At 46.6% G+C, this 27,608-nt stretch overlaps 1 protein-coding gene across 1 annotated transcript; it reads right to left on the bottom strand.

Annotated features, from left to right (window-relative positions):
* On the bottom strand, positions 1-27,608 carry LOC137911067 (pleckstrin homology domain-containing family A member 5-like). The gene is made up of 30 exons (XM_068755488.1): positions 27,517-27,608; positions 27,349-27,425; positions 26,542-26,599; positions 23,251-23,334; positions 22,245-22,416; positions 20,740-20,844; positions 20,317-20,389; positions 18,575-18,675; positions 17,992-18,104; positions 16,721-17,719; positions 16,225-16,505; positions 15,407-15,645; positions 15,049-15,129; positions 14,285-14,404; positions 11,575-11,628; positions 10,031-10,111; positions 7,757-7,819; positions 7,582-7,662; positions 7,353-7,496; positions 6,966-7,067; positions 6,772-6,880; positions 6,528-6,571; positions 5,012-5,206; positions 3,616-3,739; positions 2,740-2,846; positions 1,901-2,092; positions 1,474-1,566; positions 823-968; positions 603-736; positions 1-35 (listed from the first exon to the last, which is right to left on the bottom strand). Exons 1-30 carry the CDS (start codon positions 27,606-27,608, stop codon positions 1-3), a joined length of 4,299 nt encoding a protein of 1,432 aa, XP_068611589.1.

Consider the following 27,608-nt stretch of genomic DNA (forward strand, 5'->3'; position numbering starts at 1 on the left):
TCACGTGTCGCTGTTCACCAAGGTGAATGCCTCTGCTGCAGGGAGGAGGAGAAGACATGGAGGATGAACACAGAAGTAAGAGTTTATAATGTGCATCGGTCATGTGACTCCCCTTTACCTAAGAGAGGTGGCTTAGGAGCAGAAAACCATTGATTTGGGTGTGTACATGAAGCATTTTTATTCCGATCAGGCTTTTAATCAGATTAAATTTGTCCATGTAAAAGCACATATTGAAAACGCATGCTGGCGGGGGCATAGGGCTGGCGACCTGCTGCCCCATGCCTTGTTCAGGGGCACCTCGGCAGTGCCCTGGAGGTAGACTCCTCCCTCTTCAGTCCATATCTTTCCTAGTTCTGGTGGGGGGGGGGGGGCGTGCCTGAGACGATGAAGGTGTTTATGACAGCCTGACCTGGAGGGCTAATCAAACAGTGGAATGCCGATCACTGACGCTAAAGGGGCCTTCCAGAAGATGAGCCGGGGGGGTCTACAAACCCGAAACACAAGTGCAGCTTCAAAGTCTCCTTTCAAGGATCATCATGAATGGACTGACGAGACCAGCAACAATAATAATGAATGCGTGGAACAGAAAGCTCGTCACTTACATGCAAACATGTTGTTGTTGTGTTTCCTGTCCTCCTGCCGGTGCGTTTCCAGCTGCTCTACTCCGCTGCTCTGGATCGTCACGCCGGGTTCCTCCTCCCTCGGCACCGGGCTCGGCGTCGCAGGAGTTTGGAAGCTGCAAAGATCACAATGTGTTAAATCTGACAGAAAGCAGCATACGATTTAGTATTGTGGCGCACACACACACACACACACACACACCCGTCTTCGGGGTCCGGCGGCGAGCTGTTCAGATCTTGCGCTCTGCTTTCTTCGTCCTGGACGGGTGGAAGTTGTACGAACGGCGCGTGCTGCGTCGGAGGCGTCGGATGCAGCTGGAGAATCGCCGCTCTCTGGCCGACACACAGCTGAGACAGATGTTCGCATTCATGACGGAGAAAAGAGAAGAAACAGGCCAGGATCTGAGGATGTGCACATCTGGAAGCAAATGCTACACGAATCCGTCGTTTTAAAAAGGAAACTATTTCCAGGTTAATGTTGGGTTTCATCAACTTGAAGCGTCTGAAACTTGGATTTACATTTCGTACATTTTGGAATGAGGTTGCTTTTCTCTTCTAGAGAAAGATCTGCCTTCTGGTTAGTCTGATAATCAAATAAAATAATCTTATCAATGTCTCGCTGCTACATTCGTCTGGCGGCTGATTTCAGTGAAAGCTACATTAATGTAGATTAGTAACTGTTAGCTTAGCTCACTAGCGCTTACTCCGAGGGTTGATCATTCCATAACAACTAAGGGGACATTATAGAATACAGCATCATTCAATTTAAATCAGAACCGTTGAGTAATGATGTCATCAGGTACTGCTTGTATTTCAACAAGCCTGTATACAAAGAATATGTCCTCCACAGTACCTGATTGTCCAAGCTGCTGGTCTCCACATTCTGCAGGGCCATGTCTTTGTCCCTCTGCACTGCCTCATTCAGCTCTTCCTGTCCCTGTCCCACCTGCATATTAAAGCACAAGCATGTCAGGAGACGCCTGTAGGAATGGCATCCGGGTAAAAAAAGATTGAAATATGCATTCAACAACACGCCATCTTGATGGATAGAAAAGGGCGTTTTGGAGATAAGATCAGAGAGACCAGACTTTGATGGTTTGGACATGTCCAGAGGAGAGACAGGGACTATATCGGTAGAAGGATGCTGAGGATTGGACTGCCAGGGAACAGGGCTAGAGGTCGACCCAGGAGAAGATACGTGGACGTAGTGAGGGAGGACATGAGTGTTGGGGAGGACGATGCAAAGGACAGGGTGAAGTGGAGACGGTTGATTACATCACCTGCAGGATAACAAGAGGGGTTTCTTGGTTGAGGGAGGATGGTCGAGGTAGAGTTTCTCTCTTCTTTTCTCGGCGAGATAAGGATTGCTGGTTCCTCCTCATCCTCTCCAGCTGTTCCTCCACACTCATCCTCATCCTGCCCACCTCTCGATCCCCGAGTCCTATCTGATCAAGCGCGCTCCTGGGGCGATCCTGTTCAGGATGATAATCGGTGAAATCTAGGTTTTTAGCATCAAACTATTCATCCAGAGCAAATGTCATGAAACGTACGGTTGAAAGACATAAAACGAAACTAGAATGAATCATGAGTTCAGGTCCACACAGGCACGCACGCAATAAAAAAAAAATGTTTTTAGAATTGTGCAAAGCACATGTCTATCAAAATCACTTCCTGAGTACCCGGCCTTTTTGGAGTTTCCGGGAAGGGTACTGGATAGTGCTCCAACCGGAGATGCCATTGTTCTTCTGGGGGATTTCAGCGCAGTGACAGTGAGACCTGGAGGGGGGGGTGATTGGGACGAACGGCCTCCCTGACCTGAACGGGAGTGGTGTTCTGTTGTTGAACGTCTGTGCCAATCACAGTGTGTCCATAACGAACACCTTGGATGTCCGTAAGTGCGCGTGGCACCAGGACACCCTCGGCCAGTGGTCAGTGATCGACTTTGTCGTTTCATCTGAGTTCCCGCCGTGTGTCTTGGACACTCGGACACTGCTAGCGCTGAATCAATTATCAAACAATGTATCTTTTCGGATAAAAGTCTTTCGCGTCCGACTCAAAGAAATATGCAGAAAACTTCTTCAGCAGTTGTTGGCTTTTGATCCCATAGCACAAAACCTACCGATCTGGATTCAGTCTTCTTGGTCTTCCTCAGGGTGACGTAGGAGGCAATGGTGGAGGACTCTGGCGTTTTCATGGGACATTCGGGACTGGGAGGAACAATGTCAACTGTTGGAGAGACGCCGTGAAACCATGTTAGTTAAACATAAGCAAGCAAACACTGCAGTTAGGCTAAATACTGTTAGTGCAGGAAAATATATAAGCTTTAGCAAAAGCTCCTTCAGTGACAGATTCAGACACCCTAGATCAGGCAAAGGCAAACTACGGCCAGCCGAATTTGTCCAAATTATATCATTAAATTAGATTTTATTATAATTGAATCTCATTCATTTGACCTTTTCCATGTAATGCTACCTGTAAAAGGCCAAATCCTTTCATGTAATGGCTTCTACAAGTCATTTATACACACAAACACTCCATCCATCCTGGCCGACCCCTCTGTCAAATTTTAGAACCCATTGTGGTCCGCGAGTCAAAATGTTTGCCCATCGCTGCCCTAGATATTTCTTAGGTCTTTTTTTCCATCTGCAGTTAGACTGTATCAAGCTGCACTGCAACCTGCTGGTCCCAACGCAGCCTCAGAGGTAGCACGGAAGCGTCTCCCTTGAGCCGGTCCCAAGCCCGGATAAATCGGAGGGTTGCGGCAGGAATGGAATCCGGCGTAAAACTTTACCAGATTTAAACATGCAATCGACCAGAAGGTTGATTTGCTGTGGCGACCCCTGATGGGATGCTATTTAAGGTGTGAAGAAGAGGGTTGGAGGTGTTGTCTATGATGTCGGCCACCACCAGGCAGCAGGACATTTTCATTTCCTCAGCATCGCCGCTTCGGGTACACAGTGAACGTGGTACTGTGTGTCTTTCTACGCACGAGTACCTTCGGCTTCTGTGGCGTCTTTCCTCTCGTTCTTGTCCTTCTCCCCGCCACCGGCCTCGTCTACTTCCTCCTTCACGCTGGTCAGCTCGGGCTCACTCTTATACAACCGATTGTCTGGCGCTTGCTGTGAGGGGAAAGTTCAATCAGACCACAGGTTCACACAGAAAGGCACTTTCAGACAAACCGCTCTGCATTGGGTTTGTGCTGCCGACATTTTCTTCGTTACAGCAGAATCAAGAAGCCAAATAAATACATTTCTCAAAGCCGAGATGCTTTCACCGCTTTACTCATCTGCCTGTTTGGTGTCAAGATCGAAATCACATTTAGTAACGAAATGGTCCCTGACTCGGGATTAGGGTGTAAACGTTATTTTGCTTGAATAGACAAAAATCAAGGGTCGTGATGTTACCCGGTACGGGGCAAACGGAGCCCCACCCTGGAGGCACTGGTTGTGTTTTGTGGATTTGGAGAAGGCGTTTGACCACGTCCCTCGTTGTATCTTGTGTGTTTGTGTGTGTGTGTGTGGGGCGCTGCAGGTCAATCAGATGCCACCAGAGTGTCTCACAGCTGCGTCCCCTGGGCCACACGGACTTACATAACCATTATAACCACCCACTTCACATTCAAGACTTATCACTGTGTTTACAGCAATAACTACCTCAATTGAATGTATAATTTCACTACGAACCTCATACTTGATTTTGTTTTTATTCATACTTATCGGTTGTGTCTCTTGTGTTGCTTCGACTTGACCTGTAGTGCAGCGCCTGTTTAATTTCTTTGCATCGCCGTGTATAATGACAATACGGTGCAATTCCATTCTAAAAAGCACCACTTTGTAACATCACAGTTTTTAAATAGATATATTTCTCTATACTAATAAGCAAACAGTAAAAGGTTCATAACATACAATGACCTCTACACAACAGACAGCATTCTCACAGCCTTCAAAGCAACACTGTTGTAGTACAGCACAAGGTGAAGGCGAGAAGAAGCACTGGCTGGAGGAGTAACTGGACAACTTTGACACATACCAACAATGGAATTTTTATTTATCAGCCATTTAAGATGAAGTGAAAAATTAAAAATGATGAAAACAAACACAAAAAGAGACGAGCGCACAAAGAATCTGACGCGTTCAATGTCTGTTCAGACCTGCCAGCAGCAGGACTGCACAGGTGTGACCATGGAGAGATGGAGCGAGGGCACATATCAGACACGGGGCGAACCCGCAGAGAACCCACGCAGACACGGGGAGAACCCGGAGAGAACCCTTGATCCGTGGTCCATGATCCACATGCGATCTGATACATGGCGTTTACTGAGGGGTTTGGACAGCAGCCATGGATGGAGAAAGCAAATATGGGAGCAAATGAAGGTTTTTAGCGATCCTTACGCTGCGCACTCCATTCCTGCCGCTGGCCTTGCGGAGCTCCTGGCGGGGCACGTAGGGTGGCAAGCGGCCACCGAGGCGCGAGGGGCGGGGCACTTGAGGTAGGCGTTCAAATGAGTCATGGTACTCAGGTAGAGGAGGGCAGGGAGGTACACGCTTGCCTTCCTTGAGAGGACTGAGAGGCAGTGGTGTCACTGCCTGTTGACAGTTAATACAGCTGGTCTCATTCCAAGGAAGGCAGTTGGTTCGTCAGGTACGTAAAAACACTGATCAGTAAAAACGGTTGCTGCTACTGAGCATTACGAATGCCTGAAACTAAAAAACGTTTCAGGGATTGTTTATTTAACGGGTTGGAAAAGTCCTACAAAAGGAGTAATAATAAGGAACAATTCCCCGTTTCCCATTACCAACTTCCTGTGATCTGGGAAAAACATTCCCAGATCACAGGAAGTTGGTAATGGGAAACAGGGAATTATCTGGGAAAAACATTCCCAGACCACTGTTACTATAAAAAAACAAGGTGATTTTTATAGTAACAGCATGAAAGTGAAACCACGCTAGCAAGTATTCGTCTAAGAAGATGCATCCCAATTCTACTAAAGCCAGGTTTAAACAACAATCGTGCTGTACCAGAAACCAGAAGCTGTATGACATCATCACATGTAGCTTGGGCTGATCTCAGATAATACTTGGCATTATAATCCCATATATTTCCCAGAGGTTATATTGTTGTTTGTACTTGTCACAGCCTGATAATCCCACAATCAGTCTTATAGTTTTTACAGTATTGTGTACGATCAAATATTCATCTTTTCCGCATATCTGAGATTCAGTATTATTTCACAAGTCAACCTTTGTCAAAAATACAGTGGAACCTCGGTTCTCAAACATCATTTGTTCCGTAATACTGTTCGAACAAAGGTTCAGGAAACACACGTTCATATCTGAAACTAAAAGAACTTAAACAAAATTCCCATGTTTTATTTTTTTGTCTTTCCCTTCTCTTTTTTTTGGTATGCTTTTTTTTAAATAATTTTATTAGCTGTTTGTTTTTCTGTCATTGTCTGCTCACTGTTGTTTATATTTTGTATATTAAATAAAATCTTATTACCAAAAAAATAAATAAAGTTGATCAACAAATCAAGAACTTGACAGACTATAGATTGCAAAAATATTTTTTTGGTAAATGATTAGAAATGTTTATTTGTACATTTTTACTTTATTGGAATTTATTGAAAAATGTCCATTTTCATTTAGCTGCAAAATAATTCTGCACACAAATAGTTGCCCAATCAGTGTTCACAGATATATATTCTTCTAAAAATGCCCAAAACGTACTTTTACCTGCTTAAATATTGAGGTTTTCGATTGACCGAGTCCAATAATGAAATGAATCCTGAAATATACAACTTGCCTAACAGTCAACCATTTTAAAAAGAGACAAAGCGCGACGGACCAGATAGACAGAGGCGACCTTTAGGTAGCAATGAGGATAATAGCGTGTGCTCTGTGTTCCTACCTTACTCGTCTGCAGACCAGAGCGCGGCATGGAACCGAGGCAACCTGCTGAATATGGAAAAGACTGGATTGACACTTCAGAAGCAAAAGATAAAGCAAAAAAACACATTTAAAACTCCACCATCTTTGGTAGGCTTTGATATTAAATATTGCTACCAAAATGGAATCTACACTACATTTACATTATAGGAATAATTAAGAACGACACCTCCTCAATGTCAAACGGTATAACTTGTGGATCTTACTGCTCTGCGTGCTCCGCTGTGGTCTGGTTTTGGACAGGGCCTCCACGACATCCTGGATCCTCCACAGCTCCTTCTGGATCTGGATGTGCTGTTGGCTCGGAGGCTCCGTCTGAGGAATCGCACCAGGCATGCTGTTAGAGAATGGGTCGCCCCTTTCCTCCTCCTCCGCCGGTTTGGGGCTCTGTGCATGCTACCTGTGGGCTGCCCAGAGCCTCCAGCTGTTCCAGCAGGTTGGACTTAGCCAGAGTCACATCCGCTCCCAACCTGTCGTACTCCCTCCAGGACCGTTCCAGCTCCTTAAAGGGGGGGGACACAGACAGAACAGAGAGGTTTTGGACTGTCTCTCTGCAACATCTTGTCCACACAGACAGGATTCAAACCCCAAACCCGCTGCGTGGCGACAGCTAATTCAGGGACGCACCCCTCCCCCAGTCTCTCCTTCCCAGTTGGGGGGCAGTGTCAAACAAATGAGAACGTTTTTGTGTGTGTCGCCGGCGCTCACAGTGCCGACTCTGGACACACCCACCCATGGCTCCTCCCACCCACGCACAGTGTGTCGAGTGTGTGTCGCCGGCGCTCACAGTGCCGACTCTGGACAGCGCTCTGCAGGTGCTGAGAAGGCCACGATGAAGTACATCCCTCTGCTGAAGCAGGCTTGCTGTGTTTGAGCTGCTTTGTTCCCTCAGCTCCTGACTGGCAGACAGTAGGGCCGCCTCCAGCGTGCGCTGTTGTACAATAAACACACAATTACTTATACACAAAGTCTACACACAAAGATACCAACATGGATAAACACTTTAACAGTTGTACCTTCTCGCTATGCAGCTGCTGCAGTTTTTCCTCCTGGATCCTCACCGCCTTGTCCTGCTCACACAGTCGACTCAGCTTAGTCTGACACAGACACACACACACACACACACACACACATGAACTAAACTTTCCTTGAAACTATTAACTATTTCACGACTAGCTGTGCTCGTCTTACGTCTACGTCCGTCTCTCCTGTACTTTGGATTAGTGAGGCGTCTTTGTTGTCATCTGGACTGATCTGAAAGGAGGACGCACAATTAGAGACGGGCAGGCGGGGGACAGCAAAGTAATCTGAGTATGGAGTTCTCGATGAATACTTGATGTATTTGAGGTGAAAGAAGATGTAGTATTCCAACATTTGTCTCTTGATTGTTTTTTTTTTAAAATATTGTAGAACAACGATCCCCACAAATGAGAGACTAAAGAAGATTTGTATGTTTCCTGCTGTTTATTGCAGAGGCAGGGAGTGTGTACATGTTGATTTTTATTCCTTTAAGCTGTTTATCCAGATATTTTGGGAGTTAATGCTGCCGTACAATATAATGATAATATAATATTTATAATTCCCTAAAGTGGACAAGAGGTTGGAGTTTATAACCTCAAGATTCTGTCCTGATCTATGTCTCTGTCAACAGAAACGTTACCCCGTGATGCTAACTGCTAACGGCATCTTCTTTCAGTGGAAAAAGAAAATCCATCAATAATCAATCAGTCACATTAAGACAGCAATAACAGTGTTGCTGATTAAATATGCCCATTGCAGCCTTATGAGTAGTACAGGTAGCAGGAGCTAACGTAGCATCACTAGTTTCTCCCTTGAGCCGGTCCCAAGCCCGGATAAATGCCGAGAGTTGCGTCAGGAATGACATCCGGCGTAAAGATGTGCCAAAATAAAACACGAAAATCAGCGTAAATAAGAAATTGATACCGGATCGGTCGAGGCCCGGGTTAACAACGACCGCCAGCAGCGCTGTTAACACACGGGACGCTGCTGGAAGCCGGATTACTGTGGGTCGAAGACAGAGGCGAAGAGGAGGAGGAAGACGAGTGCATCAGCAGCGAGAGAAGAGGGAATGGAAGCGTTTAGGATTAGCCAACCGAGAGGCATAATCTCTCTAGTGAGTCCTGGGTTTGCCTCTGGGTCTCCTCCCAGATGGACACGCCTGGAAGACCTTCCCTATGACAGCGTCCAGGAGGCGTCCTGACCAGATGTGGAGGAGCAGCGGCTCACCTTGTCTCCACAGTATAGGACTCTGGTGGTCTACTAGCAGGTTCAGGCATTACCGCCACGACCAGCAGCAGCAGACTTGCGACCGGGATTGTGGGTCACCGTCTGCCTGATTTGGACTCAGTTTACACCTCCAGAGTCCAGAGGAGGGCCAGACGCATCTCCACAGACCCCACCCACCCGGGCGACAAACTGTTTGTCCCGCTCCCATCGGGGAAGCGGTTCAGGACAATAAGAAGCAGCACAGCGAGGCTCAGGAACAGCTTCTTCCCCCGGGCTGTGAAAGCAGTCGTTCCCTCGTAGCGATCTGGGACGCTTTATGCCGGCCCTGCTGTGCTGCTGTTGCTATTTTGCACCAATGCCTGTGATTCTCACTCTCTTTATGTATAGAGAATTCTTTAAGAGAGAGAATTTAGTTTGATTTGATTATGTTACGATGTGTGCCTTAAGCCGAGGGCCTGCTCACGATTTTATCATGTTCGCATAATGATAATAAAGTATCTTGAATCTTGAGTTGATGTGTATTTTCAACTGATTTTGGACCCAGAATTACGTTACCAAAATAACGCAGCCAAAAGTGTAACCAAAAATAAACTGCACATTTAAATGATCAAAGCATTATACTTGTTATCTGAAAAAGTGAACCCTTAAAGACGGACATCCAAACCGCCCTTTGGTGACACGATGGACAGCGTCGCATAAACAGACAGGCAGAGATGGAAATGATGGCAGTTTACATTCCACCATAAGCCATGCTCACTTCAGGCCACGTCTCACAGTATCAGCAGAAAGCAATGACATGAGAACAACTTGATATATCCTGAATACAACGTGATGATGACGTCTGGGAATGTTGGCCGGCTGATGAACTGACTGCATCCGGTGTGTTAAACAAAAGGCTGATGATTAGGGCGAATGTGAGGACTACTGGACTACAAGGGCAGGAATCTAGACCGAGTCAGCGCCATTCCAGTTCATCTGGAAACAATATCCAGTTTGAATATACAAACCCCCAGTTCCCAGAATTTGATATTATTCTACCTTCTAAATATGAAATATATTTATTCTAAAGAAGTATCCTCAAAATGTACACTTTGGATACTTCTCATTTGAAGATGAAATAAAGATTACAACTTTGAAACCTTTAACATAATCCACAGATCAAAAGACAAATGGACTGTCTGGACACCAACTCAAGCTAGAACCTGCCAAAGACCTTACTTGCTGGTAGAGTTGCGGCCTCGGTGCAGAATTCTCGATCATAGCGTGAATCATGGCGATTAGAGGCTCAGTCTCCTTCCTCTAGCGATGCACCAAGGAGACAAGGAGACAATGGTCTAATAACGCGAGTCAGCATCTCGAACAGGAGGAAGCCCCTGACAGACGACACTCTGCAGCAGCAATGCGCTTCACTATCTTGTGATGAGCAGATTAGCATCAAAATGACAAACGACTCTTGTACTACGAGGGAATATTAGAGGTGGATTAACCGCAAATGTCACCTAAAAATTAAGCAATAAAAAATCTGGACTTTTTTGTGGCTGTCCCAGGAACTCTGGACTTTTTCAGAACGGAACAACTGCATTTAGAGAGGAAGGAACTGTGAAAAGGTGAGTTCTAACCTACAAGGCAAAACTAAACAACAGGGGGGGGGGGTACATAACAGCTCACACGAGGGAGGGGGGGACAACAACCCTGAACATTAATGACTCCTGAGGAGTCTCATGGTCCTGGTGGTTTCAGTCCTTTGGTACCTGGGCTCTCCAACAGGTGTACAAGTACCTGGGTCCTCCAACAGGAGTACAAGTATCTGGACCCTCCAACAGGTGTACAAGTACCTGGGCCCTCCAACAGGTGTACAAGTACATAGGCCCTCCAACAGGAGTACAAGTATCTGGGCTCTCTACCAGTCTCTCAGAACTGAAGAAGTATCTCGGTGAGAGGAGAAAAGTCTTCAACCAAACTTGAAGAAGTCCAGCCAATTATTCTTTTTTGCTCATGGTGATTTTTCCACATTATCAATACAGGGGGGGCGTCGATTTACGACCTGTGCGACTTTCCAGCTTTACGACCGCAGCGGTCTGTCGTTTTTTACGACGTGTTTTTACGACATACCGGAAAGCGAGTGAGCGAATTTGAGTGTACAACAGTCTGCGGTCTCACCCACGATGTCTACAGAGAGGACATGATGGACATCGTCTCTTTCTACTCTTCATTTACCAAATCATGACGCAGCATAAGTTTACAGTAATTTAACATGGGCCGACTTACTACGAAATCGGCTTACAACAAAACCCTCAGAACCAATTGTGGTCAAGAGAGGCCATGAACCAATCAAATATATATATATACAGTATATATATATATACACACACACAATAATTCCCATCATGTTTGTATGAAAATATTTAAATTTTGCCGTACCCTTAGTTTATTGTCTACTCTTGTCTTACTTTAAGTACATAAAGTATATAAATATCTGGCTTTTAGGAATAATCAGAGGCGTTGAAGGTTTCTGTACTTGGGTGCAGACAAATAAGCCAGTAAAGGTGTACAGTGTGTACAGCATATATTGAGTTGTGTATTTTGGTGTCTGCACAGCTACTACTGAGCCAGCTATCAGTCCATCAAGGAGCTAACAAGTAATTATGCGTATTATAAAGTAAAACTACGGACTAAATGTAAAACTACATTTTTGTTTGATTCATTTTTAACATTTTAGAGTACAGGTAGAAACAAGCAGGAGTAAGCTTTGAAGTTCTCACCTGGCCGTCCAGGCAGATAAGATGCCTCTGGAGGTGATGGGAAAGGACATCAGTCTGCAGTAGCCACAGAAATATTGAAGAAAGAAGGAAAAGTGAGGCAGATGGGAGGAGAGTCAAAGGCACATTTCAACAGGAGCAGATCGATCAGAAAAAACAAGGTGGAGAATGTGATGACAGAATAGGCTGCGCTGAATATTTGTTGCAATATATTCATGATAACTAGAATGCTTCCTGAAGAAAGGTATGCTGCTGATGCCACGCACAGATAGCGCAGAACAGTTTTTATTTCTGAATAAATGTACGGTGTTTGGCAGAACCCTGGTGCCGAGTATCGATCACTTCAGAACGAGTAGCAACATCACTGTGGTACTTGGAACTTAATTCCCAAAGACACATGCTCATGGTTGTACCTAAATGGAATATAAATGAATATACTGTAAAGCATGACTTCAGAGGAAGCCGTTGGAAAAGCTGGGCGTAGCGGAAGAACCTGCTCTGACCTCAGTTTACGTAATCTAAACGTCTGATTTTAAATAAAGATATTAAATAATAATTCTGCCTGATCGCGAAATCCAATGTGATTCAGTACAATGAAGAGATATCCAATATAAACTGATTACCGCTATGTTTTATTTATTTAAAATATCTTATAGGAGTTGGGCCAGGATTACGTTTCATGTAATACTCCAACATTTCCTGCAGGCAGGTCAGTGTGGCATCCGGACTCAGCAGAATGTGGCCTTGCATCGTTTTGGCAATACAAGTCAGGATGTCCCACAAAGACTCGTATATTGGATGAACGGCACCACTGCCAATATTTACAAAATAAGAAAATAGATTTTAAAGTGGCTAAAAAAATGCATACAACTCCAGGAATTTATTTTCATGGCATGATCTTAGATGATGACAAATAAAAAGGTCATCTAGTGGGAATTGTCACCATAGCCAATGTTTAAAATTAAAGTCTTATTCTGTAAAATGTAGCTGAAAAGGGACAAAGAAGACCACTAAATCATGCACTGGAGTGTTGGGGATACCGTAGGTGGGAGGGTGCACAGAACAGATTAGCCAGTAGGGAAGGGGGTGTGTATGTCACTTCAGTTCATGTGTGTAAGATAGATAGGAGCCACAGAACACGGCGACCTGCCCGTGGGAGAAGAGGTTATGGCTACAGAGACACAGCTGCGTGTTGCACTCTCTCTTACTCCAGTAGTGAGTAAAATAATCCAAAATTTCAGATGAAACACGGGATTTTGATCCAGTTTGGCAGTTGGTTCCCAGTTAATCCGCATTTCGAGTACAAAAGGAGAGACTTCAGTTCTTTCCAACTGCGGCGACGTGCCCATACAGTTCCGCCTGCTGGCGAAAGATGATATCCAGCATCTTCTGTTCTTCCACTGGGTTCCCCAAAAGCCCCCAAAAGCACTTTTAGATCGATGGACAATTTATGAAATTCTTATTCTTTGAAAGCCGCCATCTTGGAGACTTTCCGGTACACCAGGGCAACTCCCATCCTAATTAGCAGATGCCCCACCAGCAGTGAGACAAATAGCCAAATAACCAAACATCCTCCACAGATAGGACCACGAGACAGACGACTCTCCATTTGTCCCAGGCATCCCTCATGTGGTCCGCTGCGACGGTCCCATCAGGGCAGCTCGGCTCCCCCGGGTTGCCGCTCCTCGATGAAAAAATCTTGTCAATCGCACTGAGAGACTAACTAATCAATTCCATGATTTTAGTTATTTTCGGGGAACCAGCGGGCAGCGAGTCCAAGGCAAAAGTCAGCAGACAGACGAGAAGAGACAAAAGATAACAAAGCAGAGCGGGAGCAGAGAAGAAACACGCCCGTCCACTCCAAAGACCGGAAGAAACAAATACATAAAGGGGCAAAAGAAAGGATAGAAATCCACACATTAATCCCCAACATCCTAATCCAAGATCCCATCACCTGGGCAACACAACACCTGGGTTAACACAACAACAACACTGAACTGGAGTAGAGTTTGAGTTCCTGGTGGCGTAGTGAGTAGAGCCGTCGCCTCACAGCAAGAAGGTACCGGGGTTCGTTACAGTGTGCGGAGTTTGTATGTTAGTATGTCCGTCTCCGAGTGGCCCCGCAATGTGCTGGCGACGCATCCGAAGTGTACGCCGCTTCTTGCCCATAGCAAGATGAGATAGGCTCCAGAAGACCCGTGACCAAGCGGAGAAGCGGGAGAAAAGGGAGGGAAGGATGTTTTCTCAAATGCATTAAAAGGATGAGTTTAGGGCAGGCATGGGCAAACCCAGGCCCGGGGGCCATATGCGGCCCGTTGGTCTTTTTAATCCGGCCCGCCAAACTTGTCCAAATTATATCATTAAATAAAATTGTATTATAATTAAACCTCATACATTTGAGGTAATGCTACCTGTAAAAGGCCAAATCCCTTAATGCAATAGCTTTCATGTGTCATTTTTATTAGCTCACACAAATTCTTCATCCATATGTTCTCGGTCCGGCCTCAAATTTTAGAACCTATTGTGGCCCGCGAGTCAAAATGTTTGCCCACCCCTGGTTTAGGGTATATACTTCTCACAAAAACTTTCCAAACACACCAAAAGCGATGTTAACTCCAATCACGCAGCATGAACACCACTATGGCTGCCTTTTTGGGAAGACGCACTGACGCACATGCATAGCCATGATTCAACGCATGCACTTAGAGCTGACCTTAGCGTTGTGCGCCTCCATATCCAGGGCCATCAACTGAACGACTGTGTGCTCCCGCAGGTTGTCGAGCGCCGCCTGCTCCCGGCGAAGCTTGATCAGCAGCAGGGTCAGCTCCTCAGGCTGCACAGAGCGACAGAGAAACGAAGACACAATGATGATGTCAACATTCATCTTCGGGTTGAAATCAACTCATATATACTGTACTTTAGGGATGCACCGATCGATCGGCGCCGATTTCCTTAATTCGTGTAATTTAGATCACCGGCAGGAAGAAAGAACATGAAAACCAATGTTCCTGGTATCTCTTCTGGACAGAGGTACCAGGAACAATGTCCTGGTATCTCTGTCCAGAAGAGAGCAGTCCCAGGGACAGCCAAGATCCTGCTCGAACCCTCAAGCTCCCAGGAGGAGGACCCGAGCTTGGAGGAGACACCTGTAGGGAATGTCACAATATAATGCAGACTGAACAATAGGATTTAGTTTTAGTTTTATATTGATTACATGAAGGATGTCCTTTGTTCACGCCCTGGAACAGACACAAGGAACATGGCCGAACTTCAGCGCTGATTTTCCTCGCCAACCTGAGTTGTTGTTTATATAAATGTCTAAACTTTACCAACATTCTCTTCATTGATTACACACCAAGAATGGGATAAGAGAAGCGGGGAGAGTCAGGGAAACTCTAACGCATCACACCAGACAAAATAATGTTCTCACTGGTTGTGGAGTACATGGGAGGCAGTGAAGTACACGGTAATGCTCACCGTCTTGCCTTGCAGAGACTGGGGGGTGATCGTCTGAGACGGGACAGGCGGCATTGATCGTCGGTCCGTTCGGTAGCCATACTGTGGGAAGGACGGCAATGGGATGAATTTGAAACGTCTCGGGCACGCCCCTAGCTCTTTATTTATTTGTAGGAAACTTAGAAGCCGGATAGATGGACTAGTAGTTATTGACTGATTGATACAATATCTTGCTTTTATGCCAAAACTGTATTTAGGTACTTGTTAGTACATTTTGGTAAAAAAAAAAAAAAAGCAAATATCTTAATTCTAAAAATGTACTTTAACAGCCCCATTCCGTCCTTCCACTATTATAACTAACTCCATTCGTGCTCTCTACCTTGGTGAGGTGCGCCTTCTGCCGATGCTCGAGCGTCCCGTCGCCCTTTAAGAGCGGTGCGACCGCCTCAGAGTCTGTGCTGTTGGGATTGGGAGAATTCGGCTGTTGGGGAAAGGAGAAAGTACCATAGGGAGCCAGGGGGCCATGAGACGGTGAGGGGGGGATGGAGTGCGCCACAGAGTGTTCGGAGATGTTGCCCATGGTTTTGGTGCTGGGTAGGGTGCAGTATTGACCCACGGCTGAAACAAAAGGATCATTTAAGTGGAGTCACACTTTAAAAGTCCTTTAAAAGTTGATATTTAATGCAGTAGTTTGAACCTGTACAGCGTGTGTGTGTGTGTGTATATATATATATACATACCGTATTCTCTAGACCAGACATGGGAAAACTAAGGCCCGGGGGCAATATACGAGACACAAATTCCACGAGACGAGACATCTCGCGAGATTTGAGTTCACGAGATCGAGACGAGACGAGATTCAGAATATATGTGAATAATATTACATGAAAAGTATTCAAGATATATTTTCTTTTATAGAGCAGACCACAACAACATTACCAATCTAAAACATGAAAAGTGCAGCTGTTAACATGAACAGAAGAGTAACTTTTGTTACAGGCTCATTGTTTAAATTATGCTGCAACAACATAAATGTTTTCTTGAAAGCAATGGTTAACAAAACCATATTGTGCAACTCAACAGTATACTATATAATGCGACCAAGTAAAAAAAATAAAAAGTAAACTAAATATCGGATATTGGAATTGAGCTTTGCAATATTCGTCATATCATAATATCAGTTGGTGAAATCCACACCTGCTGGCGGCGCCACACTCTGCCTGGAGCAGGACTGCCTCTGCTGCCACTCGTAGAGCTGCCACATGGTGCCATCCCGGATCGACCTCCTCTTCTCCACGGCGCTGGAAGCGGAGGTGGGCTGGAGGGTCTGGTCGTACACGGAGCCTGCCACGCTGTAGATGCTCCCAGGCCTCATCATGGTTTTCTTTGGCAGCGTGCGGTAGCCCTCTGGGTAGCGGGGCACAATGTGGGCCCAATGACTGGGCATTTTCCTGGGTAAGGTCTGGTAGGAAGCAGCACTGGGAGAGAAAGCACAAAGTTCAGAGGTGAGCCATCGGTGTTCATTACATGAGAAGAAGACAGGAAGAGGCGGGGCTAGCCGTGAAATGTTTAAAGTCGTACAAATGCCAGCGTAAACAGAACGTTTCCCGGTACTTTGGGGAGAAAGTGTCATGATTGCCAGGAAAGAGAGTGGACAACCCCCCCCCAGCAGCACCCATTTCCTAAGTCTCACCTCCTGGCGTCCGGTCCACTCGTCCTGGGTGCATGGACCCAGTGCTCCTGCTGCTGCATCGAGCTGGTCCTGGAGAGGCCCCTCTCTGGCTCCTGGATCGGAGCAGAGCATTTTCCACAGCCTTCCACCTCCGCTGGGCTGCCGTCCCCAGTTCGCGTGCCCAGTACGGAAGCCGGCCCATTGACTTGGACAGGCTTTTGGACGATGAGGTTGGCCTGTCCATAATGAGACTCGGACCCTGCGGCTGGCTGGATCCTGCTGCTGGTCTCATTCCAAGCCCTCCCTGCACTTGGGTCCGCCTGGAAGCGAGGCCTACTCCCACCGTGGATGGTTGCGTACTTCTGTACAGCAGTATGAGCAGTGCTTTTTTGCCCTTTATTCACCTCCTTCAAAATGCCATATTTGTCCATTATTTGTCTCGTGCATTTATTGTCAGTGTCCCTCATCGCGCAGTGTCTCTCCGTCTCCTTTAGTGATAGCTGTCTCTTCACTTCTTTGTGACTAATGTACATGTGCCCATCTTTTTGAAGGGTATTCCTGTCTCCTACGTTCTGGAGAGCATATTTTTCTCCGTCCCTATTGAGCATGAACCTTTCCCCAAGTCTAGCTGGAGCATGTTTGTCTTCTGTTGGTGTTACCATGTACTTTTCGTCAACTTTCTGAACAGCATATGTCTCCAGATCCTGAATGGCACAGATCTCCCCGTCTTTGTGCTGCAATGATTTCTCGTGCTTCTCAACATCCTTGTGGATGAGAAACCTCTCTTCATCCTTCTGTACCATGCAAGTGGTGCCGTACCTTTCCCCATCTCTCTGTAAGGTATAGTACCCATGGTAACCGGTTCTCCCCAGATCTTTGTGTAGCTTGTCTTCAGCTCGAGATGAGGAATGCTGTCGCACAAGCTCGCGGTTATGTTCATTTTTCCGGATCTCAGGCTGGTTTAGGACTCGATGGTTCATCTCCTGAGCCAGCTGCTGCTCCACTTTCAACTCGTCTAGTCTGGATAGACAGAAAGAACCTTTACACAACAACAACAACTCAATATATTGTAAGTGTTAGGCTTTGTGGCCTTCAACTCTCAAGAGGTTTCTGATTGCAGCCCTGCATTGGGTTCAACAGGCTGTTGGTTTAATGCTGAGCAGAAAGTGAGCATTAAACAACGTATTTAGGTGTTCCTTTGGGGACTTTAGTGGTGGCACGAAGGAAACACCAAGCTCTGGGTAGTCTTTCATTGTACAACCGTCCCATCTGCGTGTGTGGCGAGTACCAACCTCCTGACCTCAGTGTGGACAAGGGCAGCATCCGTCATGACCTTCATCCATGACTCCATCTCTTTCTCTGTGTCGGTGCAGAAAACGTACGTCCGCATGTTGGGATGAGTAGCCTGACGGTGTGGGGGTGGGGTTAAGTGTTAGAACATTTGCACAACAGCACCAACAACAATGCTCTTCTCAAACCGGACCAGCCAAGGCATCGCAGCGCCGCCTGGGAGTGTGGCTACACGGCGAATGCTACCGTATCCACAGTCTTTTATAAGTGTACCCAAATACTTACAAACTGAATGCAGAGCTCAAAGAGTTCTTAACATTATCTGCTAGTGATAAGATGTAACTCGGTCAAACTCTTAGGGAGATATTGTCTGAACATGTCAGACTAAGATGTTCCTCTATCAGGAAACAAATGGCCTTTCCGTTTTGTTGGAGACCAAAAATACAATTTGTATGTGAGTGACAATGGGCCCAGTTCATTGAACATGGATAGCCAGTCACAGTTTGAGTGTTAATGTACTTACAAATAATTAATTTGAAACAAAACCCGTAAAAACCATGAATGAATGCGGTTCTGTTTTTTTACCTTAAAGGCATACTTCCTGCCAATGTGGTCATCCACCGACAGCATGGAGATGTGAAAACTTGGTAGCAGGATACTCCCCAAGATGCTTTCCTCTTTATCATCTGCATTAAAAAACAGACAAGAAAAATAGTCCCATTTAAGCCAATGTATTTAAGTGAATGCAGCCTCATGGTAGCACGGGTAGCGCGGTTAGCAAGAGCTAACGTAGCATTGCCAGTTTCTCCCTTGAGCCGGTCCCAAGCCCGGATAAATGCAGAGAGTTGCGTCAGGAATGACATCCGGCGTAAAGATGTGCCAAAATGAAACATGAAAATCAGCGTAAATAAGAAAGTCGGTCGAGGCCCGGGTTAACAACGACTGCCAGCAGCGCTGTTAACCCACGGGACGCTGCTGGAAGCTGGATTACTGTGGGTCAAAGGCAGAGACGAAGAAGAGGAGGAAGACGAGTGCATCAGCAGCGAGAGAAGAGGGAATGGAAGTGTTCAGGATTGAGAGGAGGGACTTTGAATGTTGGGACGATCAGGGGAAAAGCTAGAGAGCTGGTGGACGTGATGAGGAGGAGAAAGGTTTATGCGTTGTGTGTCCAGGAGACCAGGGGGAAAGGAAGCAAGGCTAGAAGCTGAGGAGCAGGACTCAAGTTGTTTTATAAAGGAGGAGATGGAAATAGGGATGGAGGAGGGGTCATCTTGAAGGGAGAGTTGGTGCAGAGTGTTCTAGAGGAGAATCGAGTGTCGGATAGACTGATGAGTTTGAAGCTGGAGATTGAGGGTGTCATGTTGAATATTGTTAGTGGGTACGCTCCACAGGTAGGAGGTGAGTCAGAGGAGAAGTTCTTACGCTCCACAGGTAGGAGGTGAGTTAGAGGAGAAGGAGAAGTTCTTACGCTCCACAGGTAGGATGTGAGTTAGAGGAGAAGGAGAAGTTCTTACGCTCCACAGGTAGGAGGTGAGTTAGAGGAGAAGGAGAAGCTCTTACGCTCCACAGGTAGGATGTGAGTTAGAGGAGAAGGAGAAGTTCTTACGCTCCACAGGTAGGATGTGAGTTAGAGGAGAAGTTCCGGAGTGACTTAGATGAAGAGGTTCAGAGCATCTCGAGCAGTGAGAGTCGTGATTGGAGCAGACCTCAATGGGCATGTTGGTGAAGGAACCAGAGGAGATGAAGTGCTGGAGTGTCTGATGTCATGTACACAAGTAGCCGGGGTTTTAAAAACCATATATCTTTCGTTTCAGAAAAAACCTGCGTTGTTAAACATGTTCATAAGCATGTCAAAGCAATCGGCGCCATAGTTCGCCAAATCCTATCCAATCAGAACGCTCCGTCTAACCCCTAAGAGAAGCCCCTAACCCTACGGACGGTGCACCAGCTCTTAACGTACTGGAACTCGTGCTGCCAAGAAGAACTTGTGCTCTCCGCATACTTCAGTGTTTACTAGACTTACTACCTTAGTGTTACTTCGAAGTTGCATTCCACAGGACTTGTTGATCAGGTTACAGAGATCTATAACACTGATGTGTGCACGTGACCTCTTGTTGACCTCTGCTCAATCATTCAGCTTCAAAAAGTGCAATACAATGTTTTAAAATGCTACTTTGGCTGTCAGACGTCTGGAGACTTGCGTAGTACCACAAGAACTGCGTAAAATTGGATTTGACTTCTTGTTGTTTTTAAGTTTTAAAACAAGTGCATGTTTGAGACAAACTCCACAGCTGTGTGTGTGTGTGTGTGTGTGTGTGCGTCCTTACCGCGGTAGTAGTAGAGACACATGTCAGAAAGCACAAACCACCTCTTCTTCCACAGCTTCATGCCTGTGCTGTCCTGCAACGGTCAAATATCGTCTTTTACAAGGACTCGGTGGAGTCAAAGCCGTTTTTACTCTTTAGTTAACATTGTGTTGCATTAAACCAGTGTGAATTTAACAAACCAAATAGAACATATCACATTTCGATCAGATGTATGCTAAGTGAGGCGAACTGTCTGCAGTCATCAGGAAATCTTTGCCTGAACGGCTCATTTTAATTCAGGAACAAGAGGAACACGAAACATCCATTTTCTTCCGCTTTTCCTGTCACGGAAGTTTGTAGAGTTTGTAGAGCCTATCCCAGCGCATCGCGGGGCCGCACAGACAAACAAGCACTCACACACACAGTAAGCCCCGCCTCCGGTACCTGTTTGTACAGCCAGCTGCTCTTCACCACCGCTGCACCGACGCTCCTCTTGATGGAGTTGGACCTCTTCCCAAAGTTGTGAATTTTTTTGGAAGACCTAGAAAGCTGTTTCAAAAAATAAATGGTAGTAAATGTAAATACATACTCAAAGTATACAAATTACTTTAGAAAATAAAACTCGCAGCAAGACATTTGAGTTCTGTCTCCTCGGAGACCGGCCCTGCTTGGACATTGTGTTTTTGCACTTCTCTTCACAACACCGGATTTCGTCTAAATGAGTCGTCTGCTCAAGTGTTGAATCCACCAAAAGACGCAAAGACTAACAATTCCACAATTTGTCTTCAGCCTCTGAGACGGATTGATATAAACCGACGGTCCCAACTAGCGGGACAGCCAGTCCTCTCTGAACGACGGCGTGACGTTCCAAAGACCCCGTCACTGAACTAAACCCCCGCTGACCACTGACTTGGCAGACATTTTGTGTGCTCAGAATTTGTTTGATATATTTGCCCATGCATACGGCCCATACATAGGCAAATATATAAAACAAACAAACTCTAACTTCCTGGAGTCTGTCTTTAAGGACGTCCTGGATCCAGTGCCAGAGGGAGGGTGTCAGTCCAAGGCTGAGGAGCTTTCGAGTTGTTTTGCTGAGGACGATGGTCTTGAATGCGAAGCTGTAGTCCACAGCCAGTCATTCTGCTCGTCGCAACCGCAAGTCCTTGTCGCTAAGCGCATACTTTTACATTTATAACAGCCCATCACGACGACTCCGAGCCCCTGTGAAATGAGTACGTTAAGTGAGGACCAGCTGTATCGTAATATTCTGTAGTATTATTCAGCTGGGCAAGCCCCAGCCTACTCCACTCATTTATACCCTACAGCAATACCCCTGCTTATGGTAATCTACCTCATGTTAGCAAAGGGGTGGGGGCGATCACCTATAGTATTGTGTGTATTGGTTTTCCTTGCATCTCATTCTTCTTGAAGTTTGCACTGATCGGGGGCTTTGCAATTTGTTGCCCTTGTTGTAATGGCAATAAAGACCTACTCTAGTCTAGTCTAGTCTACTCTACTCTAGTCTACTCTAGTCTACTCTAGTCTACTCTAGTCTACTCTAGTCTACTCTAGTCTACTCTAGTCTACTCTAGTCTAGTCTAGTCTATGCTAGTCTACTCTACTCTAGTCTAGTCTACGCTAGTCTACTCTAGTCTACGCTAGTCTAGTCTACGCTAGTCTAGTCTACGCTAGTCTAGTCTACGCTAGTCTAGTCTACGCTAGTCTAGTCTACGCTAGTCTACTCTAGTCTAGTCTACTCTAGTCTACGCTAGTCTACTCTAGTCTACGCTAGTCTACTCTAGTCTACGCTAGTCTACTCTAGTCTACTCTATTCTAGTCTAGTCTACTCTACTCTACCCTACCCACTAATAATAGATGGGAACACCAGCTTTATGCCGATTCAACCGCCTGCTGCAGTCGCATTAAAGAGTTCAGGAATGTCTGACCCTGGTAGATGACGTTGAGGTGGGGGCAGTGGTGAGAGGAGGGGCCGGGCTGCCAGGGAAGGTGCTGTACTCGGCGCCACCTGTCGAACTTGACACCTCACTCATGGTGCTCGTAGGACGCTCCTTTTTGTCGCAGCTGTTTCTCCGTGCCGAGGGAACCTGAGGAGCCGGCCTACAATCGAGCGAGAAAAGAGAGACACGCAAAGGAGTCACATCCCAACGAAAGAACAAGATCAGGCAGAAAGTCAAGGAAAAGGAAGGCGTTGTGCTCAATTACACGTTCAAATGTCTCAATGACATAAAAACTACACTTGAACTAGTCAAGTCCCCAGCACCACCTACAAGATGATATATGTGGGAGGGGCTAAAGTTATCACACGACTCCTGAGTGATGTTAAGGCTCGATAAAGAGTTTAATGCTGATGGGATTACTTCTTTGAATTTAGCAATAGCACCACCAGACAGACATCTAGTCAAGGCAGTTCTGTTTGATGGAGCGTAGTCCAATAATACAAATTTAAAAGTGATGAATCTGTGGTCTGATACAAAAGGGTTCAGTGGAAGTACAATTAATTGATCAATATCATACGTGAGAACCAGATCCAAGGTGTGATTAAAGTTGGGGGGGGGGGGGGGGGGGGTTCTTTCATGCTCTGGGAGGAGCCAATTACTCAAAGTTAACAGTGCAGGTACAGAACAATGAAAAGACGTTTGACACAGAACAATAGCGTGAATAAACAGTCAAGTGTGTATTAATAAAACGTAATAAAATAGGCTAACGTAAATGATAGGCTAGGCTGCCGAGAGGAGAGGGCAGGAGACGGTCACATTAACAACCATTAACATGTTGTCATCTTAGAGCACAAATGCAGACAAGTTAGAGAAAGAAAAATAAATGGACAGATTGTCACATTTTATTTGTCCCACTGCAAATATGGTTTAATGAATGAATATTTCTATTCTCCTGACCAAGTCGTAGTATTACTTATAAAAGCTAAATACTTACTGCTCATTTACAACAAAGATGCAGTTGTCTTGGGAGGGGATGCTTGACACCGGGTGCTTACAGGTGACCTTTTGTTCATTGTGACTGGAAGGAGAAGAAAGAACGAGAGCATTTACCAGTATAGAATGAAATATAGATTACCCTAAGCCTTTGTCCAGGATTCAGACATTTCATTTAATCATTGGAAAAGAAGCAACGAGACATCCGTGGAAATAAAAATAAAACAAATTTAAATGATATTTAAGATCCAAGACATCCAACACTGCTGCATCTCAGAATGACACTCATTCACACACACACGAGGGCTTATGGGTAATAATCTAAACCAGAATGTCCAGAGCTATACACACACACACACACACACACACACACACAAACACACAGGTTACAAGATTGGTGAGTAGAAATATATTTGACTGTTTCGCACCAGCGGTTTGCAAGTCCCTTCATGTCATCCTGAAAGCAACAATTCCTGCTCGGACTCGTTTCCAGCTCCGTCTGAAACGAGTCCGAGCTTCAGACGACTAATCGGGGACGAGGGAACGTTCCTCCTGTGCTGCCTCCACGCGTCGCCTCCTCACAGGGGAGAAGACAAGAGGACAGTCTTGCACAGGTCCAGAGGGTGGATCAGACCTGGCCTAGCCTGTGATGAGGACCTACAGCCTCTTGGGGGCAGTGCTGCTGTCTTGTCTAAATGTGAAACAAGCAGGACTAGAACCATTAATCAGAATCATTGATCAGAACCTAAAACGTGAAACAAGCAGGACTAGAACCATTGATCAAAATCATTGATCAGAACCTAAACTTGAAACAAGCAGGACTAGAACCATTGATCAGAATCATTGATCAGAACCTAAATGTGAAACAAGCAGGACTAGAACCATTGATCAGAACCATTGATCAGAACCTTAACATGAAACAAGCAGGACTAGAACCATTGATCTGAACCTTAACATGAAACAAGCAGGACTAGAACCATTGATCAGAACCATTGATCAGAACCTAAACGTGAAACAAGCAGGACTAGAACCATTGACCAGAATCATTGATCATTTACACGCTACCTGCTCATCAGTGTCACGCCGACCCGACTGCTGCTCCTAAAAGGTTTCAGTCAGAGCACCTGTTGATTTAAGAACTGACCCCTGACCCACATCCCAAGGTCACACAGGCAGACAGCATCTTCATCTTCATCTTCATCCTCATGCCGCCCCCCCAGCGGCCGGTTTACATACGACGGCCATCTTCTCCCTGTGGGACACCTGTGGAGGCAGCAGCGGCTGCCCCCCCCCCCCCCCCCCCCCCCCGGTGTGCCATTCTTCAGAGGAGTTAAATATGCTGCTAGAAGAACAAACACTCCAGAGGAACTGAAACTGCTGAACGCCAGCGGAATCACTCGGGCTGGACCGGGTCGCGTGGACATCGTGATCCGTTACAGCCCTCCTGATCACACACTGAGGGGGCCTTTGTCTCCTTTGGGTCGGTCCAGTCCGGGTCAACCCGAGGGACAGAGGACGGAATTCATTCTTGCCGTCCGAAGATTGGTCGGTGTGGCTGCAGGTCACCCGACATTCAGAGACCATGAATGCAGCAGGAGGACGGAGACGAGGGGTCCAATACCAGCCCAACAGAAAACCGACTCAGGGACGAAGACTGTCTCATTGTTCACAGTCAATGCTGCTCTTTCAGCTCAGCAAAGACCTCGTGTCCCGTCCCGTCACTGCTACTGTGTCCTCAGACCTCGTGTCCCGTCCCGTCACTGCTGCTGTGTCCTCAGACCCCGTGTCCCGTACTGTCCATGCATGCAGTGTTTTGGACTGTATTTATAATATCCATATTAACTCGCTGTGTCAGAGTCAGCACAAATTAAACTGCCAAAGACAGAAAGAGTGTGTGTGTGTGTGTGTGTGTGTGCGCGCGTTCACCATTCTTAGGTGTGGGAGGCTACGGGGCATTTTTTGTTGTCAAGCAGGTCCACAAAATATACATGTATGCAAATGTTCACCAAGAGCTGCATACATCTATAACCCTGCGCGCGTGCACACACACACACACACACACACACACACAAAAGATGCACACAAAGCAAAACAGCAACAGGTCAAGCCTGTTCACTGCAAAAAGAAGCGTCTGAGTCACTCTTGTTTGTCTAACTTGCTTCCCACAGAAGGAATGTCTCCAACGGAGTGTGTGTGTGGTGTGTGTGTGTGTGTGTGTGTGTGTGTGCATTTGAGGAGAAAGAGCTGAACAGTGACAGAAGAGTCAGGATGCTGCATCTATCACACAGGTTAAACAGGTGGAGAGTCAGGATGCTGCATCTATCACACAGGTTAAACAGGTGGAGAGTCAGGATGCTGCATCTATCACACAGGTTAAACAGGTGGAGAGTCAGGATGCTGCATCTATCACACAGGTTAAACATGTGGAGAGTCAGGATGCTGCGTCTATCACACAGGTTAAACAGGTGGAGAGTCAGGATGCTGCATCTATCACACAGGTTAAACAGGTGGAGAGTCAGGATGCTGCATCTATCACACAGGTTAAACAGGTGGAGAGTCAGGATGCTGCATCTATCACACAGGTTAAACAGGTGGAGAGTCAGGATGCTGCATCTATCACACAGGTTAAACATGTGGAGAGTCAGGATGCTGCGTCTATCACACAGGTTAAACAGGTGGAGAGTCAGGATGCTGCATCTATCACACAGGTTAAACAGGTGGAGAGTCAGGATGCTGCATCTATCACACAGGTTAAACAGGTGGAGAGTCAGGATGCTGCATCTATCACACAGGTTAAACAGGTGGAGAGTCAGGATGCTGCATCTATCACACAGGTTAAACATGTGGAGAGTCAGGATGCTGCGTCTATCACACAGGTTAAACAGGTGGAGAGTCAGGATGCTGCGTCTATCACACAGGTTAAACAGGTGGAGAGTCAGGATGCTGCGTCTATCACACAGGTTAAACATGTGGAGAGTCAGGATGCTGCATCTATCACACAGGTTAAACATGTGGAGAGTCAGGATGCTGCATCTATCACACAGGTTAAACATGTGGAGAGTCAGGATGCTGCGTCTATCACACAGGTTAAACAGGTGGAGAGTCAGGATGCTGCATCTATCACACAGGTTAAACAGGTGGAGAGTCAGGATGCTGCGTCTATCACACAGGTTAAACAGGTGTCTGGACCGTCCCTCCAGCAGAGCAGAAAGGCAGGGGAACTTCACCTCTGAGCTGCCTGACCCCCCCCCCCCCCATCAAATCCCATTTCAGTCCGTTCATGTTAACTCACTTGATGAAGCAGCGAGCTCCCTCAAAGGTGTAGCCTTCCTCCCATCCCATTGGTAAATCTGGAAAGACGGGAGAGAACAGAGAGGAATACAATCAGGACATGCAGAAGAGGTACGACACTGGTTACACCTGCACATCTGCACACCTGCACACATAAACACCTGCACACCTGCACACATGAACACATGCACACCTACACACATGAACACCTGCACACATACACATACACACCTACACACATACACACCTGCACACCTACACACATACACACCTGCACACATACACACATGCACAGCAATGCAGCATTAGAACCACAAACACGCCCATTGGTGAGATTCCACAGCCTGTTTATAACACTGAGCAGATATTTAAACATTACTCATGCGTTCTGTTTGGACACTCGAGCTGCCCCCCCCCTCTGCAGAAAACGACCCTTCCCACCCATCACCCTCCTCTCTGTGGTGGAACAGTCGCACATTGGTGCATACATACAGCTGTGTGTGTGTGTGTGTGTGTGTGCGTGTGTGTAAAGATTAAATGCATTTCTGCACTGACACGTTTATCAAATCAAATGTTCGTGCAGGGAATCCGCGTCATCGATTCTACGTGACAGAACTTTGAAATTCAAGTCCAGGTGGGGTGAAGGGAGCGGGGAGGCGGGCGTGGGCGTGGGGGGGGGGGCGGACGCACCGCCAGACGGTTTTCACTTCCACGGGTCTCCCCGAGAGCCTCGTCCTCCCTGACGCGGACGCCCTTCCCTCGCGCGCCGCCGCGTCCACGCGCGTAAAGTCGTGCTGCGGTCCCTCACCTGCGGTTCTCCGGTGGCCCGTGGAGACAGCGTCCCCGCTGACGGGATGCACCCAGATCGTGCTCTGCGCCTCCTCGCTGTGGCGGAAACAAGAACGGGAAATGGTGAACGGAGAATCCGAACGGAGACAAACAGAGGAGGACGAACGCGCGTCCGCGTGACACGTACTTAATGAAGAAAATGCGCCCGTCGCGCGTCACGCCGCACGTCCATGAGGGGGGGAGGCACGACAGCCAGTCTGGCTCCGGGTCCGCCGCCAT

This window comes from Brachionichthys hirsutus, chromosome 22, assembly GCF_040956055.1.
Source record: "Brachionichthys hirsutus isolate HB-005 chromosome 22, CSIRO-AGI_Bhir_v1, whole genome shotgun sequence".
In the NCBI taxonomy this organism is placed as follows: domain Eukaryota; kingdom Metazoa; phylum Chordata; class Actinopteri; order Lophiiformes; family Brachionichthyidae; genus Brachionichthys; species Brachionichthys hirsutus.

Excerpts from the sequence above, each read along its gene's own strand:
- LOC137911067 (XM_068755488.1), bottom strand. The coding sequence starts at position 27,608 with ATGGCGGCGGACCCGGAGCCAGACTGGCTGTCGTGCCTCCCCCCCTCA. Across the intron at positions 23,335-26,541 it reads GGAGCTCGCTGCTTCATCAA|TCACAATGAACAAAAGGTCA; the intron begins GTGAGTTAACAT and ends TTCTCCTTCCAG. Across the intron at positions 11,629-14,284 it reads TGGAGGCGCACAACGCTAAG|ACTGATGTCCTTTCCCATCA; the intron begins GTCAGCTCTAAG and ends TGGCTACTGCAG.